The following is an 18,009-nucleotide window of genomic DNA, read 5'->3' as shown; positions in this document are numbered from 1 at the left end:
CTTGTCTGTGCCACTGATTTGAATGTGCAATAGCTTGACTATTTCATGGCATTCCCCACCTCCTTATTCCATAGCAATAAATGAAAAAGTGAAAACACATGAATGTGGGATATTAGCGATAAGCCTAAGTCCTCAATAAAAGAGAGAGCAAATGGAGATCACGAGCTATAACTAAAAGCATCAAAGTTTGTCTTTAAGCAGACAATTAGGGAAGTCAACTGTGAAGTGAAGGAACAAAAACAAAACTACACAAAATCTTGGAAATCAATTCAAGCAGTGCCTTAAAGGTAAAAGCTGTTTCAAGTTTTTAACCTTTTATTTTTTAATTTCTTTGGAAATTGAACCCTTCCTGACAAGATGTAGGCTACTGCATGGTTTTTGCACAAACAGAAGTAGGGGGCCTTCCCATAAAGCGCTCTGCCCCAATAATAAATTATTGAGAGTATGACTGGATCTCAAATTTTTAGACATGTGACAAGGGTACGGTCTAGTACAAAGCAATTACCGCCTCACGGATTTTTTATAAAATAACTGTGGAGCTTAAAAAAATCAAATTAAAACCTCAAAATAAAGAGGAAAAAATAATTTGGCTAATTAATTTCATATTAAAAAAACCTAATCTGTTTGTTCATTTATAGTTCTAGTGAATAGAAAAGTTAAGGAATGACTGAAAAACAAAGCCCTTTAACCAATCAAGTCAATGTGCCACTTCTACATCGCTCTTACCTCTTGGTGTGTAATTCGGACTCCATTATAAAAAGACATAACAGTATTAGGTCCCACTGCTACTTTTGAAAACAGTCCTTGTCCAGCACTGGAAATGAGAGATTCAGCAACATAAACCCTAAACAGGAAAAAGAGAAGAATAACATTTTTTTTGTTTGTTTGACATGTCACTCTCTACATCGACACCCAAAATATTATTATGGCTACTGAATTCAAAATGGTTTATAATAATCCACAGAGGAAGGAAGAGGGAGAAGAAAAATTTTAGCAATGAACCCTATTTTGACATCGGAAATCAAAGAAAATTATAATTTTGTTTCTTTTAGGAGTGGGGTTTAAAATTTGCTCACTCCTAAGTGGATTATTGTTATTATATGCCCATAAAGCTACTTGGTGTTTGATGTATGGATTTTTTTGGGGTAGAATTTTATAGTTTAAGTGAATGAAAATTTCACTGTTTTACTGCACAAGTAAATCATTTCCAAAGCTAATTAAAACTCTACCAAAGATTGTGAACGTCAAATAGAAGGGAAAGATGCTTTAGTTCTGTCCTAAAACGAATCTTTTACAAGAGTGACAGAGTTAATAAAACATATCCAATAAGCACTTCCCAACAAAAGGATTTACAAGATGTAACTATGGCCTGAGGGTCGAATCTGGCAGTGGCCCATTTTTTAAAGTGTTATTGGACCACAGCCACGCCTGTTTGTTTGGTGTTGTCTACGGCAGTTTCCATGCTACAGCAGCAGAGTTGAGTGGTTGTGACAGAAACCACATGGCCCACAAGGCCTAAAACATTTATCTATCTGGCCCTTTAAGAAAAAAAAATTGCCAGCTGATGGTTTATAAGAAAAGACAGCACTGGTGATTCTGGAACTGGATTTAATAAGTGAGTGTAGACTCCCTCAAGTTATTTGGATGCTATGATAGAATGACTCCTGTAACGGGTCACCTGTAATTTTTGTTCTATGGATCTAATGCTTATTTTATGGGTTGGTCGAGTGAGTATTCTTTGTAACTCTTTACTCCCTCTGATAGAAGGATGTATCCTGCCGCTTGCCATGGCCCGCAGCTCACAGGAGGTGGGCAGACCTCTCTGTTCTGCGGACTTTGGATTCTGCCGTGTGATCTGCTTTGCTAATGGAACACAGGCCGAAGTGACTATGGCCACCTCTAAGGTGTTAAGGGGCATGGAAGGTTCCTGCCAGCCTTCTCCAGAGTTTCTGTTTATCCCCCCGAGAAGACGATGCTCCAGGGAGCTATTGCTCTTTCAGCCAGGTCTTGGAATAAGGGCCTGTGAAACAGACCTGAGCCCAGCTTGAAAACTGGAGTCCAGCCTAGACTAGCTCAGCCTGCCGAGCCTCAGTCAACCGACAGAGCCACAAACGTACAATAAAATGTTTGCTTTTGTAAACCGCTGGTAGTTTTGAGGGTACCATCATGCCATATCAATACTGCGAGAGGGGCGGGAGGGGAGCCTAATGCATATAGTTATGGTACTGTTGTACCAAAAAGAGACCAAATCCTTCCCTTTGCAAATGGGCCAGAGCCTCAGGTCAGGAAAGAGGCCTTCATTGTGTCAAAGACCACAGCTCTGTCACTTAACTCATGGAAGAGGACTATTTCTCAGATGGGAACAGAAGACTACAAGGGAAATGGAAGTAAGCCATGCTTACAAGGGGTGAGGTAAAAAGAGAACCCACAAGATGACAGCCTTCCTCATAAACAGGCCACTTGCTGGGGAATAAAAATCCCAGGCAAGGTCCCAGAGAAAGAAAGCCCTACCAATAATCGAGAGCTAGAATTTAGCTAACTGCACAGAGGAGAGAGGCGATGGGACAGGGTTTGAACCCTGGGAGAGTGCCTGTCGAATCAGAACCTTGTAATGTATAAGCTGGGATGTTTTTATGCCTCTTATGTTTTATTTACTCCTGTACTCCCTGAGTGAAACTGAAAGAGGAGGTCTTCTGGTCCCTGCCAGGACCGGAGCTTTAAAGAGTGTGAAATGCACCCCTAGAGGCCGGCGCGTGGCTGCAATGCAACTTGTGGCTGCAGGGTCCCAAGGACAGGGATGCGCAGGCAGGGCACAGGTGGCTGCCTGGCCCAACTGCTCTTTCTGTCCAGAGGCTTTCATCTGGGTCCGTGAAACATGGGCTGGTCTACGCTTTGTAGGTGAAGAAACTCTCTTACAGGAACAGATTCTATATGAGAATAAACACACACTTCCTCAGAATTTATTAATATTTCTTTGGAGGACTCACAAAGAAACAAGATGTTTAATGAGGAGCTTGATCTGATGGGAACCTGGCCTGAGCAGAGACCTTCAGGGGCAGTATTAGTTTCTACCACCAGTGTTATTTAACCTCAGATAAACAGTGCAGTTAAAACCACACACACACAAAATTACCTCTCTGCTTCGTAAGGATCTGGAAGAAGAGCACTGGTAGAAATACAAGATGAAGTTGACTTATCAAAATGATACGCTGAACCTATAGAGCAAACAAATACATTAGTACAGGTACAGAGTTAAGGAAGAGCTCTCAAAACTTTTCTTTCCATCCATGGGAAAAGAGTGTTAAATAACTAAAAATGTTATTCAGAATACCCACTAAAATGAAATTATTCAATATAGATGGATAATTTTTAGATTTGCTCTTGAGTTTTATTTTCAGGTCTTAATTAAAATCCATCAGATACATATCTTAAAATCCCTCTTCTTGAATTTTCTTTATTCAAATGCCTTAAAAGAAGCTTGAATAATTGAATTTTTTTTCAATTGAGAAGATGCTTTGTTCATGATATTTTGAGATCTCTTCAATCAAGTAAGATTGGACAACGAAATTTAAATTTTCTCATGCTTTTCTTTCTACCAGATGTAGGATCCAATGACCCAGCACTCTGAGTTGTTTCCTTCACTAAAAATAAACATTCAGCCTCACCAGAATTAAGGAGGACAGAGTTGTTTTTGATAAAGCATTAACAAAGTCATGCTATTTCTTTTAAGGAGTATCAAAAGCCATTTAGTAATTTATTCTAGAAGCTAAGCTACATAGAATTAACATTAATTCCCTGCAAAGGATTAACAGCAGGGAATCCTCACAAACCACCATAAAGACAGAGGATGCACTGAAGGCTTACAAAACAAAACAAAACAAACACCATCACAAGTTTAGGAATTGGAGGGTTACTCATTTTAGGCACCAGGACATCACTAATCATCTCATTAGGCAAATCCCCAGGGGTCACCAATGGATGAGCCCTTCTGGTCCTCTTTCTGGTGCTTTGCCCAACCAAAACCCTGCTAATGCTTCAATCTTAAAGTCGGAAAGCAGCCTGAGCAGTCAGCATCAGACAGTAGAGCCAAGGAGCCATCAAACAGGGGGCAGTGAGGAACCTGGATTAGCAAGAGCGGGACGCCACCACACATCCCTAAGCCAGAGGACAGAGGAGAAGGGGGTGGTACAGGAGCTCGAGTGCTGGGCTAACCCGGCAGAAGCTAGACCCATGGTGGGTGGTGCTGGTGGGAGATGGAACTAGGAGATGGGCCACTGCTGGAAACTCCTCTAGAAAGAGAGGGTTTCTCCTTTTTCTCTGCCCATCCCTGCCTCCTGCCAGCGCCTCCCTTTGGTCAAACTCAGCCAGATGCCAGTTGCCACAGGAGCCTGGGAAATGCAGCCTACAAGGAACAGAAACCTCTTACAGTAAAAGTTGAGCAGAGAAAGGATGAGGATCAGATCTGAGGGAAAACTGGTTCTGGACCAGCATACAATCCTTTGAAGGCATTTAGTTTAAAAAGGGGGAAAAACACATGATTCACCAAACTTTTGTTGAATACATGCTCTATTATCAGAAAATTCTCCTACATGCTTCTCTCACCTTCCTTAGACTAAAACTTTCATCACAAAGGTATCAGGTGCCAAATACATGTGAAGCACTGTGGTAGGGCTGTGCAACATATAAATACAAGCAGTATCTGTTCAAGTTTTCAGGGAGTTTATATGGTCTTTTGCAATGCAGTTCCTTCTTGTACTCCTTTAGGTGCAGCCTGTGCCAGAGGCAAAGAGAATGCACCCTGTACTTTTCCTCTGTTCCTCTGAAGCTTAAGCCATGCCCTTCTGGAATTCATCCATTCACTCCACAAACATTAATTATAAGGGGCGAGCCAAGACTTAAGGATGGGTACGAATTAGCCAGGGAAAGAAGCTCCTCTGTGGAGGGGTGAAGAGATGAGGCTAGAAGAAAATTCCAGCCAGAGGGAGAAATGAGAACATCAGCATAAAGTAAGCAAGAATCAAGAAGCAGTTGATTACAAAAGCATAGAGAGAAAGGATGTGGCTAGTGAAGAGGTTCTGGAGTACTTTAAGCGGGCCATTTGCATTCCTTTCTCCTTCCCCTCCCTCAACCATTGGAACGATGGTCACAGGATCCTGTAAAACCTATTCTAGGGGAAGCAGCGGTAGCTCAAGCAATTGACTCTTAAGTTCAGGGCTCTTGCCACTGAAATACGCTGCCACTTCTGTAGTTTTAAAACTTGTGGGAAGCGGACTTGGCCCAGTGGTTTGGGCGTCCGCCTACCACATGGGAGGTCCGCGGTTCAAACCCCGGGGCCTCCTTGACCCATGTGGAGCTGGCTCACGGGCAGTGCTGATGCGCAAGGGGAGCCCCATGCTCAAGGAGTGTGCCCCGTAAGGAGAGCCACCCAGTGCGAAAGAAAGCGCAGCCTGCCCAAGAATGGTACCGCACACATGGAGAGCTGACGCAACAAGATGACGCAACAAAAAGAAACACAGATTCCCGTGTCGCTGACAACAACAGAAGTGGACAAAGAAGAACACACAGCAAAGAGAGAAACAGACAATGGGGGGGGGAATAAAATAAATCTTTAAAAAAAAACTTGTGTCACACATTCGGATCCTCCTCTGTCCCCTTCTTCTGACCAAGTCTTCTCATTTCTAAACATTATTCCACTGTCTTCTTTCAGAACATGTGCCAAGAGCACATATATTAGAGTAAGAAGGTGTTCACTTAAAAAAAGCTCTTACTTTCAGAATAATTTTAAATGTACAGAAAAGTTGCAAAGATAGTACAAAGAGGTCCAAAGACCTCTCTCTACATTTCCTAATGTTAACCTTTCACGGTACCATGTTCACATGTGAAAATTAAGAAATCATCACATTACTATTAACTAAACTCTAGACTTTATTCAGATTTCACCATTTTTTCTACTAGTGTCCCTTTTCTGCTTCAGGATCTAATCCAGGTTCCCACATTACATCTAGGCTGCTTCTCTTTTTAACTTAAAAATAAAACTGAGACATTTAAAGCAACCAAAGTTGGACCTAAACGTAAATGCTAGATTCTCAGTTTTGGAAAATCTTCCTTTGGAGATTTTCCTTTAGATAACAAAAAGCAAGATAATATTTAGGCCTATAAATACCCAGATTTATTATCTTATTAAAAAATTGTTTTTTCCTTATAATCTACACTGCTTGGTAAATATAAATATATATTATTTTTATGGAACCAGAACAACTCAAACTTTCTTAAGTTGTGCCACTGAAAATGCAAAATCCTGGCTTTCTTTGCATACTTTTCTCTGTTTTCCAAATTTTCTACAATAAATAATTTTATACTCAGAATTTTTTTTTAGTGCAGCAAGCTGCACTTCTAAAGGGAAATACATGTTTTTTTCCTGATATGAATTCTATTTGGCTCACTCATGTATTGAATGTGCTGTGCTCCACACAGGAGGCTGGCTCCGAAAATGACAGGTGATGTACCAAGCATTAGTTTTTCCCAGTCTGACCTCAGGCTGAATCAACTTTATACGTTGTACCAACTTGAGGCTCTACCTAATTTTCAGTTCTTCAGTATCTTAAACTGCAGCTGAGCTTTTGAGTTATAACCGCTTGAAAAAGGTGGAATTAAGGCTCTCATTTCTTCACTCCTTTCCCATATTAGAATTGTATAGTATCCCCTTCATCATGTGAATTTTCTGTACAAGTGTGTGGTGTATAGTCCCGTCTCACTGATGGGCTTGGTGGGCTTGGCCACGTGACTTATTTTGGCCAATGGAAAGTCGGTGAAAGTGACCGTGTGTCAAGTTCCAAGCTGAGGAGTCAAGAGGCATCGTGGGTTTCTACTCTCCCCTGGCGCTCCTGTGATCTGCCATAAGAAAGTCATACCCCAGCTTCTGTCCCTCCAGACTGTGGCCCCAAACTGAGATGTACAGTGGACTCAGGCCTGACCAGAAGTCACGCCCAGCAGGCCCAGCCCAGCCCAGCCTGTCCCAGCTGAGGTACAGCCTCTCAACAGACCTGTCTGTCTGTAGTTGTAAACCCCTGGGTTGGTGGGGTGTTTGACAGGCATCTCAACCTGGTTAATATACTACTAAAGGGGACTCTGTGGAGAAGAAACTTCTCTCAAAGAGCCCTGAAAATCTGCTTTGAGATTAGACCAACCCATCTGAAACAGAGTCCACTTACTTCCAGGCATCAGCTCAAAGTGAGGCCTCCCTTCCTCAGTGGAAATAAGGGTGGCCAGTTTTCCTTCTATCATCTCTCCATCAATGAATTTTCCATAGAGCGCCGTCCTTTCATCAGGGTACACGTAGGCAATCTTCTCTCCGGTCATCTCCCCATCTTCATTTACATCTCCTACGAGACTACCTCCATCCTGACGAAGAAACCCAAAACCAGAAAATATTATATATAGTATTTTTCTGTATAACATGAGTTCAAGAAATTTCTCATCTGCTCCCCCAATCTTAATAGCACTACTATGGATAATAGTTTAAGAACCCAGAGATTTTCATATGGATGAAAAAAACACGATACATTATCTCTCCATTTACTCCCTTACAAATATACACTAGAAAGTTCTATGCGTAGAAAGCATGTAAGCCTGATTTAGAGCTGGAGAGGGAGCTGCAATTTTATTGGCCCAGTCAATATTTACTATGTAATCCAGGACATACTGATACTCTATCTGGCCTTGTTATTTAAGACACAAATATGTTATATTTGTTATAGTAGTCAGACATATAAAGGAAATGAAACTGAATGTTACACTTGGCCCACCTCAAATATGATATGTACCTGCAGCAAGACAGTCTTATACCCTATTTTTACAATCTCACTTCCCAATGCTGAATTCTGAAGAAAGACTTTATTCAAAATGTACTTAATTTAGTGTACACTGGTGAAGATATAATTGTCTGCACTTTCTAAGAGATAAGCAAAGGACTTCTGGACATTGCTTTTCTGTTTTTATGAGAATTTCATACCATCACCTATTTTAGAGTTGGAGGGAAAGGGAAAAAAGATGAACTAAATTCTATTCCCTTCCTCTTTCTTTCTCTCTTCCCACTCTTATTCACAGCTTCCTCCTGCCTCTTTCCAGGAGAGGAGGCAGCTTTGCTTCAGGTTTAACTCTTTCATTCACTTCATTTGCTAAAGATCATTAAGCACAATAGGGCAGAGGCTATTATATAATTCTGTACCCTGCTAAGCGCTAGGGCCACAGTAGGTAGTCCATAAATACCTGTGGCATTGAAATGGGATACCAAAAAGTAACGAACAATCTAATCTAGGGAGTGAATTCTTCTTTTTTTTCCTTTCTTTTTCCTTCCATCCATAAGATCCTTATGGTATTCCTTTGGGAATCTAAGACCTTTGTGGGTTTGACAGAGCAGTAATAATACCATGAAAGCTCCTAAAAGCTTTGTTGTTTCCCCAACTAAAAGGTTTTAGGAACAGCTATTCAAAATCAGTGATGATTTCTGAGTGATTCTACGTGCTGCTGCCTGACAGCCAGCAGGAATAAAGAACAGCAGGTATGTGAGTCCTACAGGTCAAGCAGTTTACCTACTCTTTTAAGAAAGGAACTAGAAATTAAGAAAAAGCAAATCAGCACTTCCATAAAGAGAGAAATAATTGGAAGCACTTTTCATGGATAAAATGTGCATTAGGAATACATGTACTGCTCTTTCTCCTCTCTGTATTAATTCTTAATAATCTAGCATAAATGGGAGGACACTTCCTGCAAGATGTGCCTTCAAGTTTTCAGCAATGATTATTGAACTGAAGTGTGTTAGGACATTAGTTACATGCCATAACTAATAAGTCATCACCATTACTATTTGTTTGTAACAGAATCTGCTTTTCCAGTGTTTCACACATTTTTCACTTAAATGCTTTAAGCATTTGGTTTTGGAGGAACTGAAACTATTTGTCTAGAATAATAAAGCCAAAGTCTTCTTTCCAAAGCAAGTTATGAATTTTTAATTCAAAACTTGACATCACGGTCTTAAAGTAAAATTTTGAGACAAACTGCCCTTAGAATCAGCTTTTAAATACTGTAGAGAGAATCTTATTTTTTTCTTTCCCCTTGTCTCTGCTTTGGCCCCACATCACAAAAACGTCCCTGTCTGTTGAATCAGGGAACTGTATGGGAAGAAGCTGTTGCTTTCCCTCATCTGTTCACTGGCTCCTCCCCGTGGAAGGGGTAATCATTAAGCTGGTGAAAAGTTCAGGGTCTGGCACCCACTCACACCATTTCTCTATTAGGCGGAATTAACAGGATACCGGCTGCTGCTCCTATGTGGCCTGCCTCGTTTTTCACTTCACCCTCTCCTGGGTGCTGGGAACTGGCAGTGCCTGCAGGCTGCACCTGTTCCCCTCTCCACTCCTGCCCTCCATGTGGAAGCTCAATCACTTTCCCCAGGGGAAACTTGCATCTTTCTAGCCGCTCTGTCTGCCATTGGTCCATCTGTTCAGTTCAGGAGGGAAGGAGCAGGAAGCCCATTTTGGCTTCGGTTCCATGCCACATCTCCAATCCAATACTACCCTAACCAAACTGACATCTTGATCTCTGACACCCATGTTTGTTTCTCAATCCTTTCAGAATCCAGGGGACAGAGGGCTGTGATCAGCTCCTACAACACCTGACAGATGCCATACATAAAAAGCAAGTGTCATCAACCAATTCAATTTTGAAAGCTTATAACTCCTCAGGCAGAACTCTCTCTTTAATATTTAATGAGATAATAATTAAAACTAAAGGCTAAAATGTAGCTGCATTTTTAGGTTTCAAATTGCAACTACACTGAATGGGGTAAATCTGTTTTCCAATCTTAGTGTATCTTTGATCTCTTCTAGGGACTTAAACGGATCACAGTCACAATCTGGTGATCCATGTCTCATTTCTTTCCTATACCTAGCTCCAGGCATAGCGTTGCATTTTCCCTGACTTCACTGGGCACTTTCTGCACTTGGCTAGAAGATGTTCAACTTGGCTACTCACAAAGCAATGAAAGCTTTGGTCTTCCTAGACTGGTGAGTACCTCCACTCACTTCTCATCCTTCTCCTTGCATTCTTCTAGGAATAGTTAAAATGACTTTTGATCTATCACAAATCCTGATGAAAGAATATGTAATGCTTGTAATGCTTGAGTAATTCTTTAAATAGCGTTTTACAATTTTCCTACATTCTGCTCTTAAAGTTTATATAATAGACACATTAGTATCTATAGTAGCTAATTTGTTTTTATTTGTACTTTTTCATCATAAGACAGCATTCAGAGTAAAGAAAAATGTATTTTGATTTACACTCAGGACAAAATAAAATTTTAAGTAGAATATTTCTGCAGACTATTTTCTGAAACACCTTCTGGAAATTCACTAACAACCCAAAGGATATTTGAAATACAGACAAATATTAGAGCATTAATTCCCAACCACGGGTTCTAAATTATCTTTTTTCTCTAATAAACTCCAGCAATATCATGAAATGTCATTAAATACTCAAAGACAAGTTAATTTTAATCACCTTAATTTAAGCAATATAAATCGTAAAGTACCTTAAAAAAGTAGGGAGTAGGAGTGTAAAATCAAATGTGTAGTAACTCCAAAAAGATTGGAAATTGCTAGATTAGTTCTTACATGTAAAAAGAAAAAGAATAAAATTAATGGCAACAGTGAAATATTCCATCATCCCTTTCTATATGCCAAAAGAATTAAAAGCAATATATATTTGCCTTTATTAGGGATACGAAAAATGAATTTGTCTCAATTTGTTTGATTATCCCTTTACAAAACAACAATAAAAAATAAGTAAGTGAAGATACAAGGATCAACAATCAAAGTTAATAGTGAGTGAAAATGAGAAGGCATGACTCAAACTGTTGGTATCAGCTACTGTGACTTTTACGTTTCAGAGTTCAATTTCTAAAACAGAGAATACATTTTATTAGTATAAAGAGTCAAAGCATTGTCAAAAAAACACATAATTTTCCAGTGAAGTGAACAGACATAAGGCTTACTGGGTAATATATCCAGCAAATTCCATGCCGAATGTTATCTTTATACTGGCCCTTGAAGATCAGTCTCCCATCGGTGTCGTATTCTTGGGCTGGACCATTCAGCTCACCGTCTACATAGGTGCCCTGGAGAACTCCCCCATCCTCATAAGTGTAAACTCCCTGACCCTGCAGGGCATCGTCCACATAATACCCTTCCAGGGTGCTGTGAGAGAAGGGAGAACAAAAGGGAACCATCAGAGGACAACTCAACTTGGGAAAGAAAGGACCCCATCCAAGGAATTGCACGCTCAACTCTGGTTCAACCCTGATGTGTTTTCAGCGCATCGTCCCTGATCCTCATAAATCATTAAGACGAATCCTTCACAGATATGGGTAGGATTAGGAACTCAGAGGGTGATTTAATTCCTAATCTCCTGGTTTCTACTCTTCATTTTTCTCTGCTGGAGGAAACAGAGAAGAAAAAAGCCACAGCTGGAAACAAGTCTCACCTGAATAGTTTCCAAGGCTAGATGCTGACTAATGCCAGGGAAAAGAAGTCCTGGTGTGACTTTCCGCCCATCAACCACTCATGCTCCATGTCCCTCAAGAGTTGTCCGGAATCCACTGATGGTTCTCAGGCATCTTTTAGATGTTTTGTACATGGTGGTCTCCAATAATTTGAATGTGGTTTAGAATATGTAAATGTCTATATTTGTTTTAGTCAAAATGTATTATTTATCAGTGAGAGCCATAATTAGTATCCAGTTGAAAGAATCCTCTTTTGCCTTGGGATTTATATCATATCATATCATATCATATCATATGTGTGTGTGTAGTCATGGCAAATGGGAGCAAGTAAGGAAGAGTGAAGAAGGCAGGCTCAATTCAGCTAGTATCATTAGCAGCCTGATACAGCAGAGACCGAGAGTCCAGCAACCGAAGAAAGCTCACAGGGCTGCTCACGGTGGTTTTACAAGCAGCCCTCTCCTTTTCTCTTCTGATAAAAAAATACATTTGGAAGGTCAGACACCTGTTTTCAGCGTTAGCCTCTCAAAAGCCATTATACAATGAAGCAAACCTTGCCAAAAATGTACTTCAATTTGGGATATGGGGAAGACTTGTTCAAATTTTTTTCTTAATTCAAAACGTAAGATATTTAGAAACAAAGTTTGATGATTTTAACATGTGCAGATAGCACCCATCCATTCATTCATCCAACCAGTAAACATTTATAGTGTGCCTCCTATTGCAGAGAGAGAATGATGAAGAGAACAAAAACTCCTGCCCTTACAGAGCACACAGTGGAACAGAGAAGCCTTGCAAGGACACTCGTGGGGGCAGGTGGGCCCGAGGCAGCCGCACCTGACTCTACCGGGTAAAATTTTGTCTTTAATGAATGAGTATGATCTGTAATTACTAAATGAAAAGCACAGCCTAAATAACGATGGCCTCTGATCACACTGTAATTATACTATTTGTAATCTCCCAAGGAGATAAATAGTTCTCTTTCAGTTTTGTTTGTACTATCAATGACAAATAGGCTTATGAAATTCAAGAAGAGAATAAAGTGCACTTTAGTACAACCCCTGCATAAATAATCCAAGTTCTTAATCTATGAAGTTGGAATTAATGATATTCTAATGCCATTAGACACACAATTAAAAAAATAATAATAAAAAGAAACAACCTTGGTGAAGGACACCTAATGAATTAACATAATTATGCAATATACACTGTAAAAATCTACTTAATCAGCTATCTTCATTTTTAGGATTGCCAGATACAATACAGTATGCCCAGTTAAATTTGAAATTCAGATAAAACACTACCTAATTTTTTAGCATAAGTATGTCCCAAATATTGAGTGGGATACACTTACACTAAACTGTTTTTCATTGTTTATCTGAAATTCAAATTTAACTGACTATGCTGGATTTTCATTTGCTAAACCTGGAAATACCACTGACTTTGGATTTTGAGCAGCATTCAAAATGTTCCCACTCACATGTATTTGGGTGGAATTATCCCTCCACAAACTAGTCTGCCAACATGCCTCAGGTTTGTGATCAAATCTACGAAGCATTGATTGGTTTTGCAAATGAGTTTAAGAACAACATGGGCTTGTACATTATTTCCCCCAGCCATATTTAATGGCATGTTCTCCCCTCCCTTGCCAAGGAAACCCATACCCACATCCCACTATTATAACACTAAGAACAAACTGTTATTTCCTTCTTAATACAGCTGACTAAATTAAGGTACACAAATGCAAAATTTTAGGGGTAAGGAAAGCAGAACTTTTTACTTTATTTTTCAGCATCTGCCTGAGGACAGAGCTCAGCATTCCTGGCAAATTTCTATTATGACTTGGATGGAATCTGACAACAAATGGGGCATATTATACAAGTGTATTGGAATCCTCAGAGCAATAAAAATGATAAAGCTTTGAAATTCTCTGTCACGAGGGAATAAAATAAAAGCTTCTTAGACTGGTGTTCAAGGTGATTTCTGTCTGTATTAGTCAGTCAAAGGGGTGCTGATGCAAAATACCAGAAACTGGTTGGATTTTATAAAGGGTATTTATTTGGGGTAGAAGCTTACAGATACCAGGCCATAGAGCATAGGTTACTTCCCTCACCAAAGTCTATTTCCACATGTTGGAGCAAGATGGCTGCCAATGCCTGCCAGGGCTCAGGATTCCTGGATTCCTCTCTTCCCAGGGCTTGCTTTCTTCCTAGCTCAGGGTTCCTCTATTCCCGGAGCCTGCTTCTCTTTCCTCCGTGTGTTTACTTGCCCAGGCTCCAGTTTAAGACTTCAGCATCAAACCCCAACATCAAAACTCCAACATTAAGAACCCTCAACTCTGTCCTTTGCCATGCCTTTCATCTGTGAGTCCCCACCCTCCAAGGGGCGGGGACTCAACACCCGACTGACCTGGCCCAGTCAAAGCCCTAATCATAATCAATCACGCCCAGGTACAGACCAGTTTACAAACATAATCTACTATCTATTTTTGGAATATATAACTATATCAAACTGCAATACTGACTTTCTAACTTTTTCCTCTAGAGGAAGGTTGCCAAACTGTGACCCACAGGCCAAATCAGGCCTTCCATGGGTTTTTGCAAGTAAAGTTTCATTGGAACATGGTTATGCTCATTTACATTTGTCTACAGCTGCTTTAGTACTATAAAGACAGAGCTGAACAGTTGCAACAGAAAATGTATATGGCCCACAATGCCTAAAATTTACTTTCTGGCCCCTTACAGAAAAAGTCTGCTGATTCCTATTCTAGAATCTTTTCCTCGCACTAGTCTACTCATTGCCCCAAGACCACCATAGATCTTAGCTTTCACGCTACGTTTTTCTTTGCTTCTTTCATTAAAACATGTGAGCAAACTTTTTTAAACCCTGAGGACACACTGAGGAAAAAATGTTATGGGTCATATTTTCTTTTTTTTTTTTTCAATATGAAAATAACCATGGGAAGATAATGATTGTTTCCAAACCACTGGCATTTTTCTATTCAATGAAGAAATAAACTATAGAATATAGTTACTATTTTGTAGCCATAGAAACATTAATATGTGGTCATATTTCATAGGTAGCTACATAAGGGCAGCTTTCTAAACTTTCTTGCTGAAATTGGATGGCAAGTTGTGTTTTGGAGCAAGTTTGTTCATCACTGGCCTAAACAGAGCCCACCCTGACCCCTGCAGCCCACAGGCCACATTACTCAGTGCAGCCTGGGGATGTACTATTACGGGACATCCTACATTCTTACTGATGTTAAGTTTCAGTGTCTTATTTCTCTAATGAGATTATAAACCATCTATGGGAACAATCAATGTATCCCTTCCCTAACATACAAAGATAGTATTTCTTCAACTGGTATTTCCTAAATGAAAGAATGGAAATGGAAACTGGGATTATTTTGCTTTGAGAAGAGAGGGTTGAGAGGAAACAAAACTATGTTGTTCAAATGCATGGAATATTATTTATATGAATTTTATATGCATACAGTCTCCAAGTATAGAAAGCGTCTTAAACTTTGTGTCATTTCTTCATGTGAAAGCTGGAGCTAATAAGAGGCTTATGATAAGGGTTAAATGGATTAATATATATCATGTGCTTAGAATATGGTCTGGCACATTGCTTAAATAAATAAATGCTATTACTATTAAGCACACACATTCATTTATATGATAGAGAACTTTCTACTGAGAAACAGGGCTTAAAACAGCAGCATCAAGGAAATAGCTATGAATACTGGAATAGGTAGTCAAAGAATTTATAAAAACTGCTTTAAATCTACTCTTTAAAAAACCGAAAAAGAAAGATTTGAGTGCTCCAAGTGGTTGGGGGAGGAAGAAAATAAATGCCTTTTTAAGTTAAAAATAAGTAATATGTGTTCAATATGAAAAAAAACCCAAAACTACCGCCAAACAAGCAAATAGACAAAAAACAAATTAAGCACTACATTGATATAGAAAGAAACTCCCAGTACTCTCACCCAGTTTGGTATATTATGTTTAAGGCATTTTCCCATGTATATCATGAATTTTTCCATCTTTTTTGTTGTTTTTAATAAAAATGGGATCATACTATACATAGTAATCTTAAGTTATGTCTCTTAAAGCCCCTTTCAACATCATGGCAGATTTTTTAGTACATTAAGAAACTGCAAAAATGGTCTTTCAATAGTTTGATTTTTCTGGCACCAGCATCTGAATAAAACTACTGGAAAATGTACAAGAAGTGAAAACATCAATTTTAATTAAATTTCTTTCTCTACACATACACAGATCATTTTTTAAACTTGTTTTATCAAAGCTCCTGTATTTAAGAGTTAAATTTCCAGTAATAAATTAAGCTACAAAAATCTAATTTACAAAGAAATGGAGAATTTTTTTATAATTCTTTGTCTAGACTAATACGTCAGCATTCTATTCAAATACCACTGTATTTTAAACTGAAAATTCTCTTTAATATCTGAATACCCAAAAGTGTTCTTAGCCCAGGACTCTACTTTTCACAAGTAGAGCTAAGGAGTTACCTGAAGTAACAAGAAAGCATGGAAGAAGGGCAGTCAGGTTCATAGCTATTTCCTTGTTTCTAGTTAGTGAAAAGAGGGGCAGTTCTGGAATTGAACTCATCGTAGTGTGGATCTCAGCTCCAACCTTTTCTATGTGACCTTTGGCCATGTTACTTAACTATTCTGTGCCTTAGTTTCTTCATATGTAAAATGGGATTATAAAGCCCACTTCACAGATTGTTATGAAGGCAAAATGTGACATGTCCCTGTTGAACAAATAATAGGTATTCAAAGTTATCCATTTCTTTTTCACTCCCATTCTAGCACAACAAAAAAAATTTTTTTTCCTTAATGAGAACTGTTTAACAGATGAATATGCATGCTTAACCTGGCTCAACAAAAGCTGGGTGACTGTCAGGGACACAGAAGGATTTTGCCTTTGTGTAGGAGGTTGGGTTCCACGACTTCCAACGCCACTTTCTCCGCAACATGACCAAGCACTTTCTAAAAGCCAAATGTAGGAAATCTGCGTGGATCTGTCACCTGGAAGATGTCAGTCCTTCTTGGCAGCTCATCAGATGGGCAGCCTCATTGCCTTAGGTTATTTGTCTGGTAATAAATTATAAAAGAACCCTCTTGGCTCGATGCATTAATGTAGCGAACCAATATCAGAAAATGATGAGGACGCTGGAGAATGAGGTCATGGAATATAAATAATTCTTTGAAATAACTGGCATGTGAAGAGTAAGAATTAACAAGATAAAAAAATTATATCGAATTAATGACCTCATCTCCATCTTGCAAATATTATGCAGCCCAGAGCCAACCTTCTTTGAAACACCATTCTCATTACCATTCAAGAATTTGTGAGAAGTCCTGGGAAGTAGTCTTTAGATCCATCAATCATGGGCAAAATTAATATAATTAAGGGGAAAATACATTAAAATAAACATTCAGAATTGAAGATTAGTATAAAAAATTGAGATGTGTATATTAAAGTATTTTGAATACTAAACATTTTCATTATGCCTCACAGTACTGCAGCGAATCCTCTGGATGCTGGGTAGATTCCAGGTCCACAACGAAAGAACCTTTATGTTTGCTACATAAAGGCCTTTACCTCTGGATCAAAAAGTAGATGTTAAGAAGTCCCTATTACCTAATCTTGGGACAATTTTCTTCATTCCTTTAAAAAGGGGAGAAAATAGAAAACAATAGCTGCTTGAAAAGACGATTTTAAAAATAAAGTTAATTCCCCCCTTCACTTCTCATTTGTGGGGTAAATTTCTGGTAAAGGCCAAGTGGTTTGACTTTTAGTTTCTAACTTAATAAGATGGTTGTAATAACTTAGCTTTTTCTGTTCTATATTTTGTCATGTAATGAGGGAAGGACTAAATCGTGATTATGGTCTCAAAAACTAGCAAACATTCTAAAGTAGAGACAGTAATGAACAGGTAAACAATGCCTTTTTGGACCATTTAGACTGATTTAGAAATAGATTGCTATTTTCTTATTTTATCTTGAACATATTTAATTAAGGTGATTAAATGTCTGCCAACCGTGGTTGCCTCTGTGACATGAGGATGTATTTCTTGAAGTTTTTTTGTTTTATTTTTTAATTTCACCAAGCATTTGCTACATTTGCAATTTAAAAATAAAATAAAATAAACATTTCTCTTGCTATATCTGGGTACTTGGTTATTAACAAGGCCAACTTTCACGGTGACCTGGATATTTAAAATTACTAGTCAGGTTTACCATATTCTATGTCAAAGGAAAATATTAATTTTAGAGTTTTTAATATAAATTCCTATTTGTTTGAAACCTTCTCATAAATCACACTCCCAGGTTCAGGTTTTATATAAGACTATAATAGAATGCATCAGGCCAAGTTTTCTGTCATTTATACTTAGTGATTTTCCTTCTCTCTTTACAAACACAGGTTCCC

The 18,009-nt window shown here is 38.9% G+C and overlaps 1 protein-coding gene across 3 annotated transcripts in view; it reads right to left on the bottom strand.

Moving 5' to 3' along the window:
* Positions 1–18,009, bottom strand: part of SETD7 (SET domain containing 7, histone lysine methyltransferase) — a 42,358-nt gene that overhangs the window by 10,952 nt on the left and 13,397 nt on the right. For all 3 annotated transcript variants that reach the window (XM_071214602.1, XM_004471951.5, XM_071214597.1), the window contains 4 exons: positions 11,048–11,249; positions 7,212–7,401; positions 3,134–3,215; positions 727–844 (listed from right to left, as the gene is read on the bottom strand). In XM_071214602.1, coding sequence (XP_071070703.1) covers positions 727–844; positions 3,134–3,215; positions 7,212–7,401; positions 11,048–11,249 — 592 coding nt within the window. The remainder of the gene's footprint in view (positions 1–726; positions 845–3,133; positions 3,216–7,211; positions 7,402–11,047; positions 11,250–18,009) is intronic.

Source organism: Dasypus novemcinctus, chromosome 1, assembly GCF_030445035.2.
Source record: "Dasypus novemcinctus isolate mDasNov1 chromosome 1, mDasNov1.1.hap2, whole genome shotgun sequence".
In the NCBI taxonomy this organism is placed as follows: Eukaryota; Metazoa; Chordata; class Mammalia; order Cingulata; family Dasypodidae; genus Dasypus; species Dasypus novemcinctus.
The sequence above is the reverse complement of the archived record's forward strand: the minus strand, read 5'-3'. Positions and strand labels throughout refer to the sequence as shown.